Source organism: Melospiza melodia, chromosome 5 (genome assembly GCF_035770615.1).
Source record: "Melospiza melodia melodia isolate bMelMel2 chromosome 5, bMelMel2.pri, whole genome shotgun sequence".
In the NCBI taxonomy this organism is placed as follows: Eukaryota; Metazoa; Chordata; class Aves; order Passeriformes; family Passerellidae; genus Melospiza; species Melospiza melodia.
This window is the reverse complement of record NC_086198.1, coordinates 10,582,112-10,602,136: the sequence shown is the minus strand read 5'-3', so window position 1 is coordinate 10,602,136 and position 20,025 is coordinate 10,582,112. Positions and strand designations below refer to the sequence as shown.

Here is a 20,025-nt window from a genome sequence, read left to right as displayed (position 1 = left end):
TTCCTCTGCAACCAAACCACCTTCCATTTCTGTCAAATTCCCCCCAAAAGCTTTCCTTATTGTCATCATATTCTTGGAGTACTGCTGGCCTGTATGACAGGCTGCCAGCTCAACTCCTACTGTGTATTTGCTGTGTCTGTGGGGTGGATTTTAAAGCAATGCACAGTCTGTTCTTACTCTTGAGATAAATATGCTGTGTATAGTCAGAATGCATAGTCAGGTCCATTCTTTGCTCTGCCTTCTTCTTCCTAGCACTGTCAGGCTTAGATCAAGAGCAATAGAAAAAAGAGAATTAAAAATTAAATGTCCTGATAAGGCTGTAGAAAAAAATACGTATGACTGCATTGCTTTTCATAACTTTCCTTAAATGCACAGTGACCAATTAGCATAATTAAAAATTATTACAGAGTTAAAATTGAATATTTCCCTGAAATAGAGCACTAAGTGCTTCAACTCAGGTTGTAATAATAGGCTTTTTATTGCCTTGAATAAATTTAGAGCTCAGAAAGGCAAGGACTTTGATGAATGCTTTCAGTTGTCTTCATTCCTAGAAATGCTGATTTGTGGTATAGATTTTTTTAACTCACAGGAGATTATAGTATTTCTATCATGAATGATTGATATATCAATTAAAAAAATGCAAAAGCTTTTCAGGTTGTTTTTGAAAGTACGAGCTTTTGTAATGCCTGCCTTACTTGTGAAGTTGTGGTGTGCACATGACTGAATGACTTTGTGGTTTTTCTATTTAGACATCTATGCAAAAGGTTTTAATTAAATCCTTTTGTCTTTGAGTAATACACTATTAAATCCAAAAAGCTATTACATGTTTTTGAAATAGGAAGCAAGACATACATTTATTAACTAGAGTTAACGTTCAGATATTCAATATTTTAAGGAACACATTTTGATACAGCTGTTACTTAAGTTTGAGTTTTAAATTATTTTTTGTAGCTTCTGTTCTGACTGGCCCTTAGTTACTTCTAAACTAAACCTCTAAGCTACTTAAGTTACTTCTGAACAATCTTTGTTCTGTTTAGTAGTTGAAGCTAATATTTGTATAGATTACTTTCTAGAAATAAAGATTCTAAGACCCTGGCAAGACCTTGAGTGCAGTATTGGTTAAATGTGTTTTGAGAGCACAGGAATTGTGTCCACCTGTTAACTCTTCTTCCCTGGGTCACTTTGTTCAGGCACCCTTTGCTGTGCACAGAGAGTGTCTGCAAGCAGAACACAGACAAGTGAAAAGAGGAGGGAAGTTGGGACATGCAGGATACTAGACTGAGCACCAGAATGCTCAGTACTCCTGATAAAATAATCCAGGGAAGAAGCGTTGGCCTTCATTTCTCCTTGGAATTGGCTCATCATCAGTCTTGCTGAATTTCTGTCTACTGGCTCCCTGATTTCATTTCATACAGTTCTATACCTTTTCAGGTCAATGTTTTTGCTCTTGAATTTTCAGGCTACTTACTGCCTTTATCTCAATCATCATAGCTTCTTTTTTCCCCTGTTCTTATCTCAAATGGCTCTTTGTACTTTGTCACAGCTTTCTTACATATGAAAAAAAAATTCTCAAAAGTCTGAGCCAAAAATACATGGCTGTGCCATTTCAGAGTTAAGCTTTGTATCACAGGCAGCTTAACTCCCAGAGCACACATTTTGGGATTAAGACTCCAGAAATTAGAATGAGTACAGAAAAGGATTATTAGATTGAAAAAAGTAGTGAAAATATTTTTGTGCTAGTGAAAATGAAAAGTATTTTGTTTTGTAACTTCTCCCAGTCTTTATTTTGTTACACCTGCTATTTTAGATTTAGAAAAAGAGACAGTGAGATAGTTCTGCTAATAGACAATGATAATATAAAACCAAATGGATGCCAATGGATCAGAAGTTATTAGATAAGTGAAACTCTAGAACTTCCAGTTTTAACTTCCATTAAATTTGGAACTTCGTATTCCTGTGGTGGGTTGGTCCTTTGCAGCAGAGAGCAAGATCTCTAGGATAGTCATTTATATGTACCTGTGATCTGAAAATAGTGATACAGGTTACTTGGAATGAGCTTCTGTTGCAATTTAACTTGGAGATGGCACATGTCCTCATGATGTCCCAGCAAGCAGTCCTGCTCTGGGTCTTGTTACACTTGCACAGTCACAGACTGTGTACAGCTGAGGCCTCTCCTCCTCCTTTTGTGAGGATTCCTAGGAAGAGTATGTGGCATCAGCACTGCTAGTCTGTCCTCAGTTTGGGTCTGGGATATGTCTTATGTGGTGTTAAAGGATATTCACCAATTTACAATTTTTCCTGAGAAGGAGGTGCATTATATAGGTGTTGTAATGTTATGTTTCAACCTGAAGATAAATCGGTAAAACCTTCTAATGCAAAGGGGTGCGCCGTCTTGGGCTAGAGAAACCACAGCTCAGTGCTTATGTCCTGACACATTTGTTAGTTTGAACCAAAGAATAGTAATGTATTTCACCCACTGCATAGGGCAGTACAGGCATTGGGAGACCTGTGGCAGTGATGTCCTTGGAGGCGTGGCACAGTGAACTTTTTGGCTTTTAGCACTGAGATGTTTTGGCTTTTAGTGCTGAGATGTTAAAGATTTTTTTGTTAGGGAATCCTAGCGTGTTTTGTCATGCAGGGATTGCTGCATTGTATTTGGGATAACAGCATTCTTGATTCTGGTGCTCTTAGTCTGAAACTTGAGCCCTGGCGAGCCTTGGAAGCGTGCACGTCTTCTGTGGACTGTTCTTGTGTACATCTGTATGCCTGGCATACAAAGGATGGAGTTGTCAGAATCATTCCTATGATTCTATTCTGAGTAGCAACGTCTGTTGCTATGCTGCTGTTGCCTTGGCTGTTGTGAATTTCATGATGTTCTAAAAAACACTTATTTAAGTATAAAATTTGCAGATAAATCGGTTTCTTTGGAAAAAAATGTGATTCTGCAGTTTTAGCTTCTGCTGGTTCTCCAATTGGCAGAACTTGTGTCTATACCTCTGCAGCAAAGCTGGGCTTCCTGTTTGACCAGTACCTTAAAATAGGCCAATAGCAAAGGCCTTTTGTCCCAAGCCAAAAAATCTCAATGTGACATTGTGAATTAATGCATAAATGTTTAAAGTATAAAATGTCCTGTGCAGGTTTCAGATGTAGCTTTCCTTGCTATGTAATTGAAAAATATAAAGTAAATGTCACTATCTGTATAGCCAGACTTGTGTGCCTTTTGGATAGGAGAGGTGTCAAGTGCTTTTTGCTGAATGTGCATGTACAGCTCCGGACCCAGAACAACAAATACCAAAAAGTAGTACATTTACAGCTCCTATTTTCTTTCTATGCTTTCCAGGCTGGCATTGTTTATTGTGCTTCCAGACATTTTTGTTACTAGCCCTTTTCCTGTTGTTAAAGACTTCTTTTTGTTTGTCCCACCCTACTGGCACAGGGCAGACAAGGACAGATCTTTAGCTATTCAGATAGAAACTGACTCAGTGGCAAAAATGTGAAAAACTGTTTTTCATATGCAATTGGAACAGATATTTTAGAAACGTCCTAAAATTTATTTTATTTTTTTTGAAGTCAGAGATTAGTCTTGATAATAAAGAAGTAGGACTCTACTTTCTTAAGAAGTGGGAATTTAGAAGCCAAGCCTCTGCAGGTCCTAAGCCAGCTTGTTTTCAGGCTGCCAGACTCTAGAGCCAGCTGGCTTCAATTTCTGGGTAAAGAGGCAAGAAATGGGGCAGGATTCCAGTACAAATTTGTCAAAGTTGCATACTGTGTGGAAAATTCTGATTTGGGAACAAAATTATTTTGTTCTCTCATGGAAACTTCCATATGGGTAGTTCTCTCTTTGCTTCTCTAAGAGATGTTCATAAAGAAAGAAGTATGTTCTGTAATGCAATAAATAAAAACCATGATAATTTGAGATTTTACAGGGAACAGTTACATGAAATATTTAATCATTTAAGCATAACTTTCATCATGTTTGATGTTAATGTCTTCAGATTATCGAAGCTCTCAGGATGGGAGCTGTAATATGAGATAATAAAAGTCCTAACCCAGAAGGCAAAAAAAACCCCCACACCTCCAGTACTATTTCTCGTCGTTATTGGGAAAAGAGGATCCAAGTGTGATTTCTTGAAAATTTAGTACTGAATCATGTTATTTCAAAGATGCTAATATCCTTCTTGCTAAAAGGATGCAAAAAGTTTGAATTTCATAAGTGTGATTTTTATATATATTGAAGCCTTCTGTCTTCAACGCTTGAACCAGCATAACATAAATTGCTACTGGTGGATTTAATTGATTTTTACATTTCCTTATTATTTTTCAGTTTTTAATTATATTAAATAATTCATGTAGCTGTAATTGCAACTGGCTTCTGCCAGATGTTATCTATCAATCAGTTACGATGGTCTGCTAGACAACAAGGGATCTGATTCTTACAAGACAAGTTATTTCACCTTACCTCTTTTTTCAATAACTAGAATTTATGTGGAAATCCCCTCTATTTCTCTTTTGTCCATAATTCATTCACCTGCGGATCTGTAGCTGTTGATTGAGTAGTTTGGTTTAGTGTTTCTCCTTTTTTCACTCCTTCCCTTGACCATGTGCCATGCTTTATACTTTAAGAGGCTGACATCCAGTAAAACAGTTTTTGTTCAAGCACTGGGGTTTTTTTCTCTTCTATCGTTCTTATGTCTAGCATGAAAACTGGAGACAGCCTCACATTCATTGTATTACTTGGAAAGTTCTCAACTTTCACCTCTCCTGGTTTAGAGGGTGGATCTCTTCCTACTTAATGCATGACATAAATCTAAATAAACTTTAAAAAAGCAAGGCTTTTGTATGCGAGTCTATAAAATCAACCAGGTATTTCTGATTTATGAAATATATCCTGTTGGATGTGTTCCACTGTTGCATTGTATTTCTCAAGAAAAGATGAACAGTGCTTCAGAACCTCAGATTTGTTTGACATTTGGATGCATGTTGCTTTCCCTTGCTCTCTCCAAACTCAGCTTCTCAGTACAGTCAGGCATACTGGTTTGTGACACTGTCACCTAAAATTTGGAGTTTATTGTAAAAATAATCTATACAAATTTTCTTTCTCAATTTCAATTTGCAAACAATAAAACCCATCAGATACTTAGCTTGAGAAACTGCGTACTTTTCTGAAAAGCAAACAGATACAATTTGTAGAGTGGAAAAGTAATGGGGATGTTATAAAAATCAATAGTATTTCTTTTCATCCTTTCTTTCCCATTGTCTGAAGTATTGCAGAAAATACTACCTGTCCATCATGAGAGAATGTTGCAGAATTAGAGGGGCTTGTACTAATGATCATTGGATTTAAAACAGCTGTTTTCTTGTACACTGCAAAGTTGAACTGAAAAATTAGACTTCTTGACCTTAAGCATTCAGCATTCTTTAACTTTTTTAACATCTTAGACAACTTTCTCAAGTATGGAGCCTTAGTTACAGTAGTACTAATACAGTGATTGAAAAGGCTATAAAATGTTCTTTGGTTTGAGTATGTTTGCCGGCCTCTTTTTATTTATTCTAATTTTGAGAGAATTCTTAAGTTCTTAGTAACAGTTGTCCCTTCTGACTTCTGTTAATAGCAGAAGAAGGAGAAAAATAATTTAACTGAATGGAATGACTTTTTAAGCAAAATAATGCCATGAAAAGCAATTTTAAGGAAGGGAGGGGACAACTGAATAACTGAATGACAACATGGAAACTTGAATTTTTTCCAGTTTTATTTAAGGTGAGGTTTAAAAAAAGTTAGGAAAAACTACATACCTTCTGCACATTGTAGAGATTGCAATATGCAATATTTTATGACCTTGGAAAAGCTTTGAGAGATGCAACAGGACTTGCTGTATGACTTTGTTGGTTGGTTCTAAAGAATCAACCATTGTTCATGTCAAACTACCAATTTAAAATATGCTTGTCAACAGCATACACAGTATAAAGATTCTGGAGTCTTTTTTCTGTATTTTTGTATACAAATTTAGTAAAATGAGACTTAGGTAATTCTCAAGGACAAGTACTGAGATGAAGCAAGCATCTGAAAATTACTACAATACTTTTAGTATAATGTGCTTTAATATTTCAGTTAAAGACTGTTTAAATATAAAAGCTATTTGTGAGACCAAGCTTTAACCTGTAGAAGAGGTTTTGAGTCAATATATTGCTTCTAGACAAAGTAGAATAGCTTGCATATTGAATCATTTTCCTCTGTCTTCCCCTGCTGTGTTGATGCTTGTTAAACATGTGGAGACCTGTTGCTGTATGTTAGTGTATTTCTCTTCCCCCAAACAGAACAGCACTTTTCTGATGTTGTGCTTAGTGAAGAATACCTCAATCTTGGTGTAGAGCAGGTGTGCAGTCTGATATCCAGTGACAAACTCACAATTGCCTCAGAGGAGAAGGTAAGACAATCTGTATCCCATTATTTTTTTTTATCCTTTCATGTGAAAGAGTGATCTTGTGTCCTTTTCCAGATGTGTTCTGTGTGTCCATGGCAAAATTAGGCAGGTATTGTGCTCAAGTTTAAAGGATGTTTCCCAAAAGTGTTGACAGTCTGATGCTGACAACTAGTCTCAACTCTTAAAAATCCTACAACTATATTAAATCACGTCACCTTCTTTGGGAAAAGAACCCAATAACCAAAACTACATTAAATAGAAATTCCTTCTCATCTTCAAGCAGAACAACCAGAACACATGCTGAGTCATATCCACAGGAGTTTGGTTTACCAAGGAATAAATAATTTCAAGTTTGAAGAGCTATTATATGTAATTTAGTAACTTTAACATCAGCAGTCCCACAAAGGTATTAAAGCTCTGTGTGTATAAGTGAGCACATGTGGTTTGCACAGGAGATGACATGGCAGCTTGGTATTACCAAACCAGAGTTTAATATGTGTTAGCTCACCTTTAGCCTAGATCTCAATCTTTTAAAGCCATTTTTGAAACAGTGCTCTTCAGTGAGCCCAGGGTGTCCCTGTAATCCTCTAATGATTTTCAGGCTGTGGAAGTATTAATTTTGAGATTTTTAAATTCAGTTATGATCTATTTGAAATATGTTGGTTTTCTTTTTCAGAGAAGTTTATAGTTGTACTCAAATGAGGCTAAATTGTGTACAAAAGCATGTTTGAATACTCATTTATACAGTTAGGCAGTGTTTCATGTTTGAAACTTTGAATCTAAGAACTATCTCCTTAAACAGGAACTAGCAAAGCTATGTTGTTGTTCCTGTAATACCCTGAAGGTCTGGATCTATCACCTAAATACACGTGATGCTGCTTTCGTAGAGTATGACTAAGGTTTTAATGCTCTAGTGAATGATGAACTACTGTGCAATGCAGGCAAAATCAGGCTTGGGATCACTTGTCCTGCTAAGACTCAGTGATGATAGGTCATTTGAATGGGGATGTGGCAGGTCAGTTCTCCAAGAAAGGAAGAAAAATATGAGGACTGTAATATTCCTGCTGTTGTGTTGTTTGTTTGCCTAGTTTTCAGTTTCAGTGAAGTCACTGTGTGCATTTTGTCAATGTAGCACAGCTATCCTTGAAACCACAGTAGAGGATTAGATATAAAAAGAGACCAGATAATGCACCTTCATAATTTTAGAGTTGATAAATATGGAAATAACAGGAGCTGTAACCACTGTCATCTGTTCTTAGGTTAGGAATTTTAGTATAAGCAAAACTATTTTTGGAGGCACACTAATGTTTTCATGCTTATGAACTTGTTAGTCAAAGAAACTAAAATTTGTTTGTTTTCTGGAAGGTATTTGAAGCAGTGATAGCCTGGGTAAACCATGACAAAGATGTAAGGCAGGAGCTAATGGCACGTCTGATGGAGCATGTTCGGCTGCCTTTGCTTTCCCGGGAGTATTTAGTTCAGGTAAGCAAAAAGGAAAACTAATTATTCTGCATGTGAATATTTCTGTTTGTTATTTTAATGCCAGGTAGATAACTTTAAATTTCAACAACAGTGCCATTAGGATGTTAGTGATAGAAAAAGTAAACAAACAGCCACTACCACATACTCATGTGCACATCCACCCACTGAGGTGAGAGATTGCCACATAGAGGATGACTTATGTAAGTAATTTATCTGTTTGGCTGAGTGCATGTCATACTACACCAGGAATCTGAACAATGTAATTTGCTGAGATCAGGTTAGGTTTCATTTGTAATGCCATCTTTTGATAAAAGTTTTTTTCTCATAAGTGAGTTTTCCACTTCAGAATAATATCTGTTGTTTAAGCTGATTAGGAATTAATGACAAAGGAATCATTCTTTTACCTGGTTCAGATAAAATAAATTTTTTCAAATTTTATAAGCTCATTTGGATATTTTGGTGTCTGGTCAAATATTTAAGATTGACAATATGAGTTCAGTATTAACATTGGTTAGTAGGTATAAGTAGGTTGATAGGTGTTTATTTTTAAAATTCTGGTTTTGTGATACAAATCTCCAATTTGTGTGGGTTGTTTTGGGTGGGATTTGGAGTTTTTTTGTTGTTGTGTTCTGTTGTGGTTTTTATTTTTGTAGGGTGGCTTACTAGTTTGTTAAATCATTCTCCTCTATTCCCGTCTTAAAATATTCTGTACTGTCTGTATTTAAAAAATTTAAAAATGTGCCCAATTGTAAGAAAAGTGATTTACCTTGCTTATCACTGTTTCTTCCACTTGCTAATTAACAATCAGCATATTTTGATTTATTTTTAGTGACTGCACATTTCCAACACAAATTTGTGTCCTACTGGTAAAATTCCAATCTTAACAAGTATATTAATCTGCATTTGTGTGATAGATCATCAGCTTTAATACACTTTGTACTGTGATTTCTACTTTACTTCCTTAAAATGCTCAGACCTTGTTAAACTTCTATTAATAAACAGAGAGTTGAAGAGGAAATACTGGTTAAGAACAGCAGTGCTTGCAAAGATTACCTCATTGAAGCTATGAAGTATCACTTGCTACCAACTGAGCAACGGGCATTGATGAAAAGCACACGGACAAAATTGAGAACACCTGCCAGCCTTCCAAAGGTAAGGCCCTTGTTTTTCCAGTGTATATATTATTTCAAACTGCGTTTTAAAAACTTTCACGAGAGCATGACTGTGTCTGCAGGTATTCCTGTAAAAAAATTGTACCAGAAATATCTATATTTATAAATAAATATTATAAATAAATATCATAAAGTGATTACCTGTACACTCCATGATATTTATGATACAGATGTTTTAGCCTCCCACCTACACAGAGAATCATCACTACCTGCCCTCCCAGAAAACATGTTTTAGTAAGTGCTTCAGCTATTTTGAGAAATATACAACTATGGAGAAGTAAGCTTGTTTAAAAAAAAAAACAAAAAACCATAACAAACAAACAAAAAAACCAAACCAAAAAACCCCAAACCGAAACAAAGAATGACTGAAGCTTCTGTATTGAGATTTTTTATTTAATCTTTAATTTATTTTAGCAAAAAACAAACATTAGATACTTTCTTCTTTACAATGAAGTAAAGAAGTTTTCTTGTAATACTGTTGTGAAAATGGTAATAATGGAATAGGAGATTCAATTCAGCAGACTTAACACATTTTTCTTAGAAGAACAAGGTAAGGCTGTTACATGAACGTCACAGATGGTGAATTCTCATACCTGAGATCACAGTAGGATGTGAAGATAAAGCAAGGTCTCCCTCTTTTGTGGGAGCTTTACAAAGATTCTGATTGCTTGCTGTTTTTCTACGCTTGGTATTTCCTCCGGACAAAATAACTACAAATAACATTTGTTTAAAAAAAAAACACCTAGCAATTAATTTGGCTTGGTTCAAAAGACTCAAATTTCTATAGGAGAGCCATCCTTTAATTATTTCTTGTAGAGAAGCTTGCTTTATTTTTAAACACTTTTTTTATCTTTCAGGTGCTCTCATATATGCAGATAACTAACAGTTATTATTACTATTATCTCCCTGTTAGTTGATGATGGTAGTTGGGGGACAGGCTCCAAAGGCAATTCGCAGTGTTGAATGCTATGATTTTAAAGAAGAGCGCTGGCATCAGGTGGCTGAATTGCCTTCCAGAAGATGTAGAGCAGGTAAGGAAGCCTAATTTTTTGTTGTGGTTGGTAATGCTTCAGAATTTAGGCATTTTATGTTCTCTGGAACAGTACTTGAGATATTTATCTGAGAAGGGCTAAACGTTGACTTCACTCATCATTGAATTACTTGCTAATCTGGAACAATACAACTTTGATCAATTGTGCTTAATTTGAGCTTCAGTTTGCAATCTGTGGGATAAACTTTATTACCTCCCACAGAAACAAGGGATAAATAAATCAAAATATTAATGCATTGTAATAATGACTAATTTTGCTATTAAAATGCCCTAATCTTATTAAATGTGATAAAGAATGTTAAGCAGTGATAATCCACTACTGAAAACATGAACATGTGATCTTAAAGCAGCTGAGCAATTTAAGCAAGAAGAAATTCAGCAAGATGGTATTCAGGAACATGCATTGTTAGCAAAAAACGTTAGAAATTCTAGGGCCTAATCTGAATGAAGTCTGGTTCTAGGGGACTGTCAAAAGCACGACAAGTGTAGTGAATAATGTAGTTTGTGTCAAGTATCTGCATACTTAGGACAGTGCAGAACACAGTTACAGAATACAGTTAACTGGCAGGAGACTGAAACACTCATCTTTCCTCCCATGTCCCTGCTCTAGGAATGGTGTACATGGGAGGCATGGTTTATGCTGTTGGTGGTTTCAATGGCTCTTTGAGAGTTCGTACAGTAGATTCCTATGACCCAGTGAAGGACCAGTGGACAAGTGTTGCTAACATGCAAGACAGGAGAAGCACGCTGGGAGCAGCTGTGTTAAATGGCCTTCTTTACGCTGTGGGAGGATTTGATGGGAGTACAGGTATGTGCCCGAGACACTTCTGAACAGCTTTGACTACTCTTAACATAATTGTTGCAAATTTGAATGGCTCTTTTTGCTGGTACTTGTGGTGAAACCAAGCATGAGGGTAGCCCAGCATCTTGTGGTGTGGAGTGTCCTTAAGTGGTCACATCCCCTTACCTAAAAAGTGGACTGTTTGCTCCTAAGTGTTCAGGCTTAAAGACTAGTGAACTTCTGGCAAGTTCCTTTCCAGTATTCCTTCTTTAGTCAGAGTCCTTAACTTGTGGAAGATATGAGACAAAAATTATCTAGTCTGTTTAGTCCTCTTTGCATAGGAAATTGATTTCTGCATTTTCATGTAGTGTAAATAAGATTATAAACAGCTTTTTCTGACCTGTAAGAAAGCTTTAGACAAACACTGTTCATTCTCTACTTAGATGCATTAAACAACTAGTGCAGAAGTGATCTTTTTGCTGAATAACTATTATAGAAGCATATGTAGAAGAAAGCATGTAACTTAATTAAAAAGAAAGAAAATAATCCAGGGAGGAAGCTTTCACAGCTAGACAAAAATGTTCAGTAATTTGCCTGTTTTCAGACGTAAAGTTCGGTTGACTGTAATTACCTTCTAAAGGACAAAAGGTTGTGCTTTTTGTTCAGTATTTAACAATCCTTAAAATGCAATAATTTGAGTTTTCAGATATGAAGAATTTCCTGAAAGCTAGACAGTATGTTGCACCTAGGTTTATAGAGAAAATGTTATATTGTCTTCATAGGTTTGTCATCAGTCGAAGTTTACAACTTAAAGACTAACGAGTGGTTTCATGTAGCTCCAATGAACACAAGAAGAAGTAGTGTTGGTGTAGGTGTTGTTGGAGGTAAGTTAACAAATTATATTAAAAAAACCAGAGGGAAATGCAATCATTTACCCTACTAGTTTTTCTTGTTTCTGAAAACATACTTCAGATTTATGTTTTTGCTCAACCTTGTGATTGAAACAGTATGAACATTATGTAATCATTCTGCTTGGGTTTGACCAGTAGTAGTTTTAAATTTTTTTTCAGAGCTTCAGCTGTGGCTGAGGCCAGCTGAGGGAAACCTTGCTAATCTCTAGGTTATGTATGCCAACAAAGTCAGCTGACATGATGACCTTATCATTTGGTCTTTAGTGATGCAGCACTGCTGAATTGTCAGCTCTGTTATCTGTGGCTGACCTTGCTGGCTGCACGCTGGGGACAATCCCAAGGGCAGTGTTGGGAAAACTGCTGACTTTTCAGTCAGCTTGATGGTGAATAGTCTGGATGTCACTTGCACAATGGAGGCCTGGCCTGGCTCTTGGATCTTAAAACAGTTTTAGGGGTGGGTGTGTGCTTTAACTGCATAGGAACCACTGCTGTTTCTAATCTGAAAATGCAGACTGTGCAAGTGATTTTCAACTAAATTTCCAATATTCCGAGGAAGCCTATTTGTGAGCTTCTAGTATCAAACATACTTGAAATAGCTTGCTTTTGAGCAATGACTAATTAATGACTTACCTTTGTATTTTAGCTAGGCAATTTAAGATCTTTTGACTTGTATTGTTGTTGTTAAATACTGGGTGCCTTTACTTCCTAAAAACAACAAGATCTGTGGCATGCTAACCTCAAGTGTTTACAGTATAGAATCTCAGTCAGTGATTGACAGGTGCTGATTAGTAGCTAATTGGAGAGCAATGCCTTCCTCTTTGTGGTGTGGCAGTCTCTGCATGTGCATTATCAGCTGGCAGGCTCCTTTGGTCCCCCCAGGGAAGCTGTATGCTGTTGGTGGCTATGATGGAGCCTCACGGCAGTGCCTTAGTTCAGTGGAATGCTACGATGCCAACTCCAACGAGTGGAGCTACGTCGCAGAAATGAGCACGAGGCGGAGCGGAGCAGGTGAGTGGACAAGGATCAGCTGTCCTTGCAAAGATGAAAATTCGTGGGTTTAAAATGTATCTAAAACCATGAAAGGTAAGCTAAAGTCTGAATCTAATGGAATGTGCTAGTTCTAGATGCACAGCACAACTGCTCCACTGAGTAAGATTCAGTCTGTTAAGAGTAAATATCCCTCTTTGTTTTTTCATACTTTCATATTCCTCCTCTTCTCACAACTTCTAAAGGTTTTTAACATACAGACTAATATTTGTGGATTGTAATAATCACTGTCACCTCAATTCTTAAGTATCAAAATCTATACAGCAAGAATGAAAAAATGTCTTTTCTACAGGGATCTCTTTGCCAGTTAGGGCTGATTATTCTAACAGCGTTTCCAGGTTGACTACGTGTGAACTGTGACTAGGTTTCCACCTTTGTGGAGGACTTGTTCTGCATTCTGATTCACTGCAGGAAATTTTGTCCTTGTTCATTCCTAAGTTTGTATTAATGGTTTCATCCTATTACTTCCACTTATGTACCCTTTATTTCACCTTCAGTAATTCTTCTCATCACCTGGTGTTTGCATCCCCTGTACATGTACAGCCTACTACATGTTATCCTTCCTTATCATTTAGCCAAGGTATATCCATTTATTTCTGTATAATCTTAAAAATCCCTTCTCTTTTTTTTTTTTTGTGGATTTCTTTTTTCCTTCTTGCAATTCTGAGTGTGTATATTTCTCTTTAAAGACATCTTTAAAAGTGCCTATGGTATTCCACTTTTGTTTAATGAAATGGTGCTTCCACAGCTCCAAATTGACTTTAGCATTTTCATTATCTATTAATATTATGGACTTGAATCTCATTTACTGTTCACTGTCCTCTATTTGTCTTTTGGTATTTCAGGTTTTTTCAACTCGCAGAAGTTGTTTTATTTCTCTAGATGCGTTCCCATGGACTTTTTCAAGTCAAATTCCATTATATTATTTTCTATATTTATTTTTTAGTAGTTAAGTCACTTTTTTTGCCAAGTACTTAACGGTGGTTTTTAGCAACACCCTTCAAGTATCTACTGGTGATTGCAATAATGTGCTTCATAATGGGAAGAGATACTGCTACAAATAAATCTGAATGGACTTCTAGTATGCTCAGTATATGATTAGTAATTACCCCAACTTCTCATCTTACCTTCCATTATTCTTTGTTAACTCTGAACAGTTTTTACCTATGTAATAAATTAGGTTCAAATAATTTCAAATTAAATCTATCAAAGTACTAAATTTGTGATTAAATTAACATAGTCTGTGATACTTCCATCATATCTTTACGAGATCAGCAAGCTGATAACTCTTATTACTAGAAGTCACATTTCAATTTTATTTCTAAACTAAAACTTTGATGATAATGAAGGAAACATGATACAATATACCTCAAGAAAACACAGTTGCCTTGTGAAACTTCTAGTAACTCAGCCTGTGCTTCTTGGAAGAAAATTCTGGATTAAAAACTGGACAGAGTTGCAGTAAGGGTACTGGAAAATATTCCTTTCTAATATTGGCAAGTTTTGAGGAATATATTTATATAAAATGAGCAACTTACAAGAATAATTTTAAAGACAAATAGTGTTGGTGGGTTGTGACAAAGTTTCATTTTGCAGTCTGCCTGCGCACACATTTTGTTTCAGCATTTGGGGTTTATTTTTTGATAACTCTGTTTTTGCAAACTGTTGTTGTGCATGTAGCCTATTTATATAGCAGATGTTTTCAGATTTTTTTTAATGTTTAATTTCTTCTACAACTCCTTAAATATACTAACTACTGGGATCTTCCTGCCCCTCTCCTCTCTTCCCTTGTCCCTGTGTTTGCTTATTCAACTCTCTTCTGCCTTTTGCCTGGTCCACTGATAAAAAAAAAATGGAGAGGAAAACGAAATGTAGACAGTTATTCCAGTTTCATATAATTGAGTAAAATAATCAACAGCCACTGTTAAATACATGGAAAAATTATATTTTTGCGTGGCAGAGGAGTGGGTGGTAATGTGAAAATCGTGACTGTTGATTGAGCTTGGCTGTAGAAGCCAAATAGCCAAACCCACCAGAACTGTTTCAACTGGAAATCAGTCCTGATGGTGTTATGGGGGCTAACTAAAGAAAATTTTGTTCCTGTATTCAACTTTTGGATGTCTGGTCATCTCAAAGAACTTAAGCTCATCTCTTCTGTTCCTACTGCTTCAGCTTCACTCAAAAGCAACTTTTCAGAGGTTAACCCTCAGTTACTCTTCTTTAGTACCCACTGCTTCTCAGTTGATCAATACGGGGACAGATCTGTTTCCAGCAACATATTGGGAGGAGGAACTTCAGATCCAGATATAGGCCATTTGGGAGGGCTGAGAGATATAAGACAGGGTCCTGAAAAATGGGCAGGAAAGAAAAATAACAAAGAAAGGAGAACTCAGAAGACGGCAACAAGAGGATACAGACGGAAGGAGCAAGAAATAAGGTAGGACCTGGAAACTGGGTGTGGGATTAAGGGAAAATGAAGCACCATGGAGGAAGGGAGGACATTATTAAAAATAAGGAGCTATGAAAGAAAAAAGTGGCAATGTGGCAGAGGGAAAGCTCTACACGCTGAATAGGAAGGCCAGTAACTCTATTGAAGGCATGGGTGGGGGGATTTATGTCACATCCCATATTTAAACTGAAAATATTAGCCCTCCTTCTGTAATGTTTAATTCTACAAAAGATGAATGTTGTACTTTCCTTTCTAATAAAGTGTGATCAGAGTGGGAGAAAGAAAAGTTGTCATACTATACTGTGGCATGATAGCTAGAAATAATAGTAATAAAAGAGGAATTAAATTAACTGGGAAGGATATGGGGAAATGCTAGTAGTGAATATCACTGGTAAAGCCCTAAATAGCATGATTTAAAAGAGTGTCCTATCAAGAAGCTATTTTTCAGATTTACAGTACCAATTAGCTTCCATGTTTCCTTCCTCTCTTTTAGTTCTTAAAATCAGTCTCTTTAATAAGAAAATTTAGTCATTTCAGCAGGAGTCATTTCTCTTCACATTTAGAAGTGGCTCTTAAATACAAAATTAGTGATATGTTTTTAAAGATATTTCAGCTTGTTATTAAGGTCTTGGGGTTCTCTTCTTTTTTTCTACTTTTCTTTTCTACTTCCAATTTTTTTTTTCTTTGAGGGACTTACCTGATTTTTTGCATTCATATTTGTTGTTTCCCTTTAAAAAGATTTTAAATGGTTCCATGGAATACTTTATGAGCTATATTTGCAAATCTGTATCTCTGCTTTGAGTTTCATAGTCTTAAATGTAGCATTTATTAGATTTCCCGGTATACTTTCATAGAAGTGCTTTTTTAGTTGTCTTTATGGTCCATCACTCAGAAGTTTTAATGCAAAAAAACCCCTACATTTCTGAAATTTATTGTTTTGGCTCTAATAATACATTATAAAGGGAGTAATAAATAAACAGGCCTTTCTTTCTGCTTCCCCCATTTCCATCTTTTCAATATGTGCAACCCAAATAGCAAGTAGATAGATCTAGCTTTATTCACGCCTTCATTCTAAGCTCACAGATTGATAAACTTTTGTTGTAAAGTAAAGGAGACCTTAGGATTAAAGGACACCCTTTAATATCCTTTTGGATATTTTGATAACTGAAGCTTGGTTCAGAGAAGCTTGGTGTTCTTCAAATCCCAGAGAAGGTACTCACTGCTAACTGTTTAATTATGTTCCATCTGTTTACAAGGTATTCCAACACTTCAGTGGAAACATCCCTATTGTATAATGTCTATCCATTCAGCTTTTATCCTCTGTACTGCACAGCTTTTACTTTCTAAAAGTTCACTTACACTTTATCATCCTGTCAGATTTCTGTTATGCTGGCTGAGCACATTGTCTCATTTACTGTCACTTCTAATTAGTCCTAAATTTCAACAAGCCTCATTTTCCTGCACGTCATTTTTCGTCCAAAATTTTCTAAATCTTCTGTTGCAGAACAGCTCTGGTCTTTGTATGCTGCAATATGGTAGATGGGCATGCAAGGCATTTTATCAGTGTCTTGCTGTAGTTACTGTCTCTCTGCTTTAATGCATCCTGACCCAAATGTTTTCTGAAATAGTTTCCAACATTGACTTAACGGAGGATTTATGTTAGCTGACATATTTGTTGTTTCTCCTTTGTATCGTTCAAATAATTCTCTGGTTAATTCTGCATATTTTCATATGTTTGCAGGTGTTGGTGTGTTAAACAATTTATTGTATGCAGTAGGTGGTCATGATGGTCCTTTGGTAAGAAAAAGTGTGGAAGTCTTTGACCCCATTGCCAGTACCTGGAAGCAGGTTGCAGACATGAACATGTGCAGAAGGAATGCAGGTATGTGCAACAATGACTAAAATTGTGCCAATGTCAATTATGGATGGCATGTACCTGGATTTCTGCTGCTTTCATAAAAAAACATGCTTTTGGGGGGATGTGGAAGTCAATTACTAATTTTCATTCTGGTTTCCTGCCCCTTTTCAGGTGTTTGTGCTGTAAATGGTCTCTTGTATGTGGTTGGAGGAGATGACGGTTCCTGTAATTTATCGACAGTGGAGTATTATAATCCAACAACTGATAAATGGACAGTTGTGTCATCTTGTATGAGTACAGGGAGGAGCTATGCAGGTAAGCCACATAGATATTGTTAATACACTTTTTAAAGTATAACATTTGACAAAGCATCCAAACAGAGTCTTGTCTAAGGTAGAATCTAAGATAATAAAATGGGTAGGAAGAATCTGATGGTATATTTTGAATGATGACTTCAAATAATTACTCACTACAAGGAAAAAAAAGGGATTAAAGTGTAATCAAGAATGATTTAGCACATACATGGTGAGTCAGAAAGATGATTCTGGTATGACCAGTTTTTTTAACAAGAAATATGTGTCTCAATCTAAGGGACATAATTGGGAATCCCAATTCCAAAGTTCTTTGGGATTTGATATTTAGAAAATGAGCTGTTTCAGAAATCTTTTCCTTCAAAAACTCCAGTTTTTCAAATGAGTTATTTAAGTGAACGTTAAGGATATATTTCACTGGTAGCAAAATTAAATTTGATAAGCCACAGAAACTTTCATAACTTGGCACTGATTCAGACAGCTTTGTGTCAAAGAGAAATTAGGGAAAAATATGTGCATTGTTGCTGGTGCACAGTTAAATGCTATTTGCAATGTATCATATTAATTTTTTTCTTGATTTCAAAAACAATACTGCCTAAAGACTTATCCCTTTTTCTCTCCCTCCCTCTAGGTGTTACAGTTATTGACAAACCATTATGATCAGTAAAAGGATTTTCAACTTGATTATGCACTAGAAGCAGTCTTCAACAAGGGTATTTGAAGTGACTGAGTATCTAAGCACTTCTCTACTTGTAGCTGCACCTTGAGTCACAGTGGAAGATGTGACTGTCTACAATTACAGATGACAGATGATGAAGATTACTCTAGGTAGAAGCAATTTGTAGGATTATTCTGCAGTTGAGCAGAAGCTGATTGAACTTTTGAAGTCTGGTAGACCAATTTTTGTATTGCAAGGTCTTCAGAAAAAACCCAACACTCTCCTAAGGACCGGCTTCTGTCAGTCATGACTGAGAAACGGATTGTGAGTGAAGAATGGTGTGTATTCTGGTGAAAGTAAATTTTTGTCTTATTTTTTCCAGAGACTAATAAATATATTTAAGGAAATGAACTGTCAGTCTTCATTGTAGGTACTGAATCCCACCTCAGTAATTCAAACTGGCATGGGGTACATTTGCTTCCTTTTATAAAACTTTTGTTACGTAACTATACTACGTGCATATGTTTGTGTGAGCATAAGTTGCTCTCTATTGAAACTCTTCAAAACCTGATTTTACTATTTATAATTTGGCACAGTACTTTGAATATGTCAGTACTATGTTGTAAAACAGAGATGTATTTTTTGATATGTAACAATGCTTAAGACTAATTCCCGCTGAAGGAGATCAGAGACGGTTTGACACTTCTTGAGCAGGTGTAATTTCAGTATCTTTTTAATAAAAATGTTGTCTGTACTTACAAGGTTTTTTTTTTTTTCCTGTTCAATTTTGGTCACGTTTAGATGTTACTTCTTTTTTACCTTTTTATCCAAAAGGTGATTTGGCATGAAAATAACTGAAAATTTATAGTGAATGTATGCAATTGCGTTGAACTTGCATGGTACAAAGGCCTATTTATGCGTGTAATCTCAGCTTCTATTAGCCAATATCTGAATACACTGTATATGGCCATGCTTATACAGCAGCACATTTTTATTTGTTCTTGGATGGCCTCCTTTTAACATGACCAAAGCTACTGTCATATTTGAGACATTTTCTTCAAATAAAAGTTTGTACATTGTTTCCTAATGCCAACAGGTCGCTTAAAACTTGTGTTTCTCAATGCAAGTCTCAAACCAAATAATCAGTGAAATAAACTGGGGGACTGGGGCAGGGGAGAAGGAGCGGGGAGAAGCTGGAGCCTCAAAGGTCTGAATGCCACCGAACTGGGAGTTATTAAGGTTTAGGAACCAGGCATGTGAACACCGCTGTATGCCGCAGGTCAGTTTCTGGAAGCCGTGGTTGTCCTTGAGTGCAGGAATGGCCATCACCGGCTTCCCTGAGAGCGTCCGAGCTGTGGCACTGCAGGCGGCAGGGCTGGGAGTCACCGAGTGCCCCAATTCCGTGCGGCGAGGCGGGCTGTGAACGGGCATCTTGTATCGGAATTGTACACGTTCACACAGGAACCCTGTATGGAATTGTACACGTTCACAAAGGGAACTCTGTTATCGGCATTGTACACTTTCACCCAGGGCACCTTGTATCGGCATTGTACACTTTCACCCAGGGAACCCTGTATCGGAATTGTACACCTTCACTCGCATGAAACAGCCCGGGAATGTTGTATCGGAATTGTACACCTTCACTCGCATGAATCAGCCCGGGAATGTTGTATCGGAACTGTACACTTTCACTCGCATGATTCAACCCGGGAACGCGCGGGGGCCGCGGCTGCCATGACAACACCGCCGTCTGTGCACTTCCATCTTTTCATTACCGCGGAACGGGGAGCGGGCGCAGGCACCCGCAGGGGTGACACCGTGTCCGTCCGAAACCGCGGTGCTCCTGCAGGCGGGCGGCACGTCCCGGTGCCGGTCCCGGTCAT

The 20,025-nt window shown here is 36.8% G+C and overlaps 1 protein-coding gene across 4 annotated transcripts in view; it reads left to right on the top strand.

The window, feature by feature from the left end:
• The window catches only part of KLHL2 (kelch like family member 2), a 54,112-nt gene extending 34,877 nt beyond the window's left edge, over positions 1 to 19,235 (top strand). For 2 of the 4 annotated variants that reach the window (XM_063156258.1, XM_063156260.1), the window contains 10 exons: positions 6,316 to 6,425; positions 7,788 to 7,904; positions 8,907 to 9,056; positions 9,990 to 10,107; positions 10,738 to 10,935; positions 11,691 to 11,792; positions 12,699 to 12,827; positions 17,057 to 17,197; positions 17,345 to 17,488; positions 18,116 to 19,235. In XM_063156258.1, coding sequence (XP_063012328.1) covers positions 6,316 to 6,425; positions 7,788 to 7,904; positions 8,907 to 9,056; positions 9,990 to 10,107; positions 10,738 to 10,935; positions 11,691 to 11,792; positions 12,699 to 12,827; positions 17,057 to 17,197; positions 17,345 to 17,488; positions 18,116 to 18,144 — 1,238 coding nt within the window. In that variant the 3' untranslated portion in view covers positions 18,145 to 19,235. Of the gene's footprint in view, positions 1 to 6,315; positions 6,426 to 7,787; positions 7,905 to 8,906; positions 9,057 to 9,989; positions 10,108 to 10,737; positions 10,936 to 11,690; positions 11,793 to 12,698; positions 12,828 to 13,711; positions 17,198 to 17,344; positions 17,489 to 18,115 lie in introns of those variants that run through there. The other 2 variants (XR_010027746.1, XM_063156259.1) reach the window with 2 other exon arrangements.
• Positions 19,236 to 20,025: the final 790 nt, after the last annotated feature.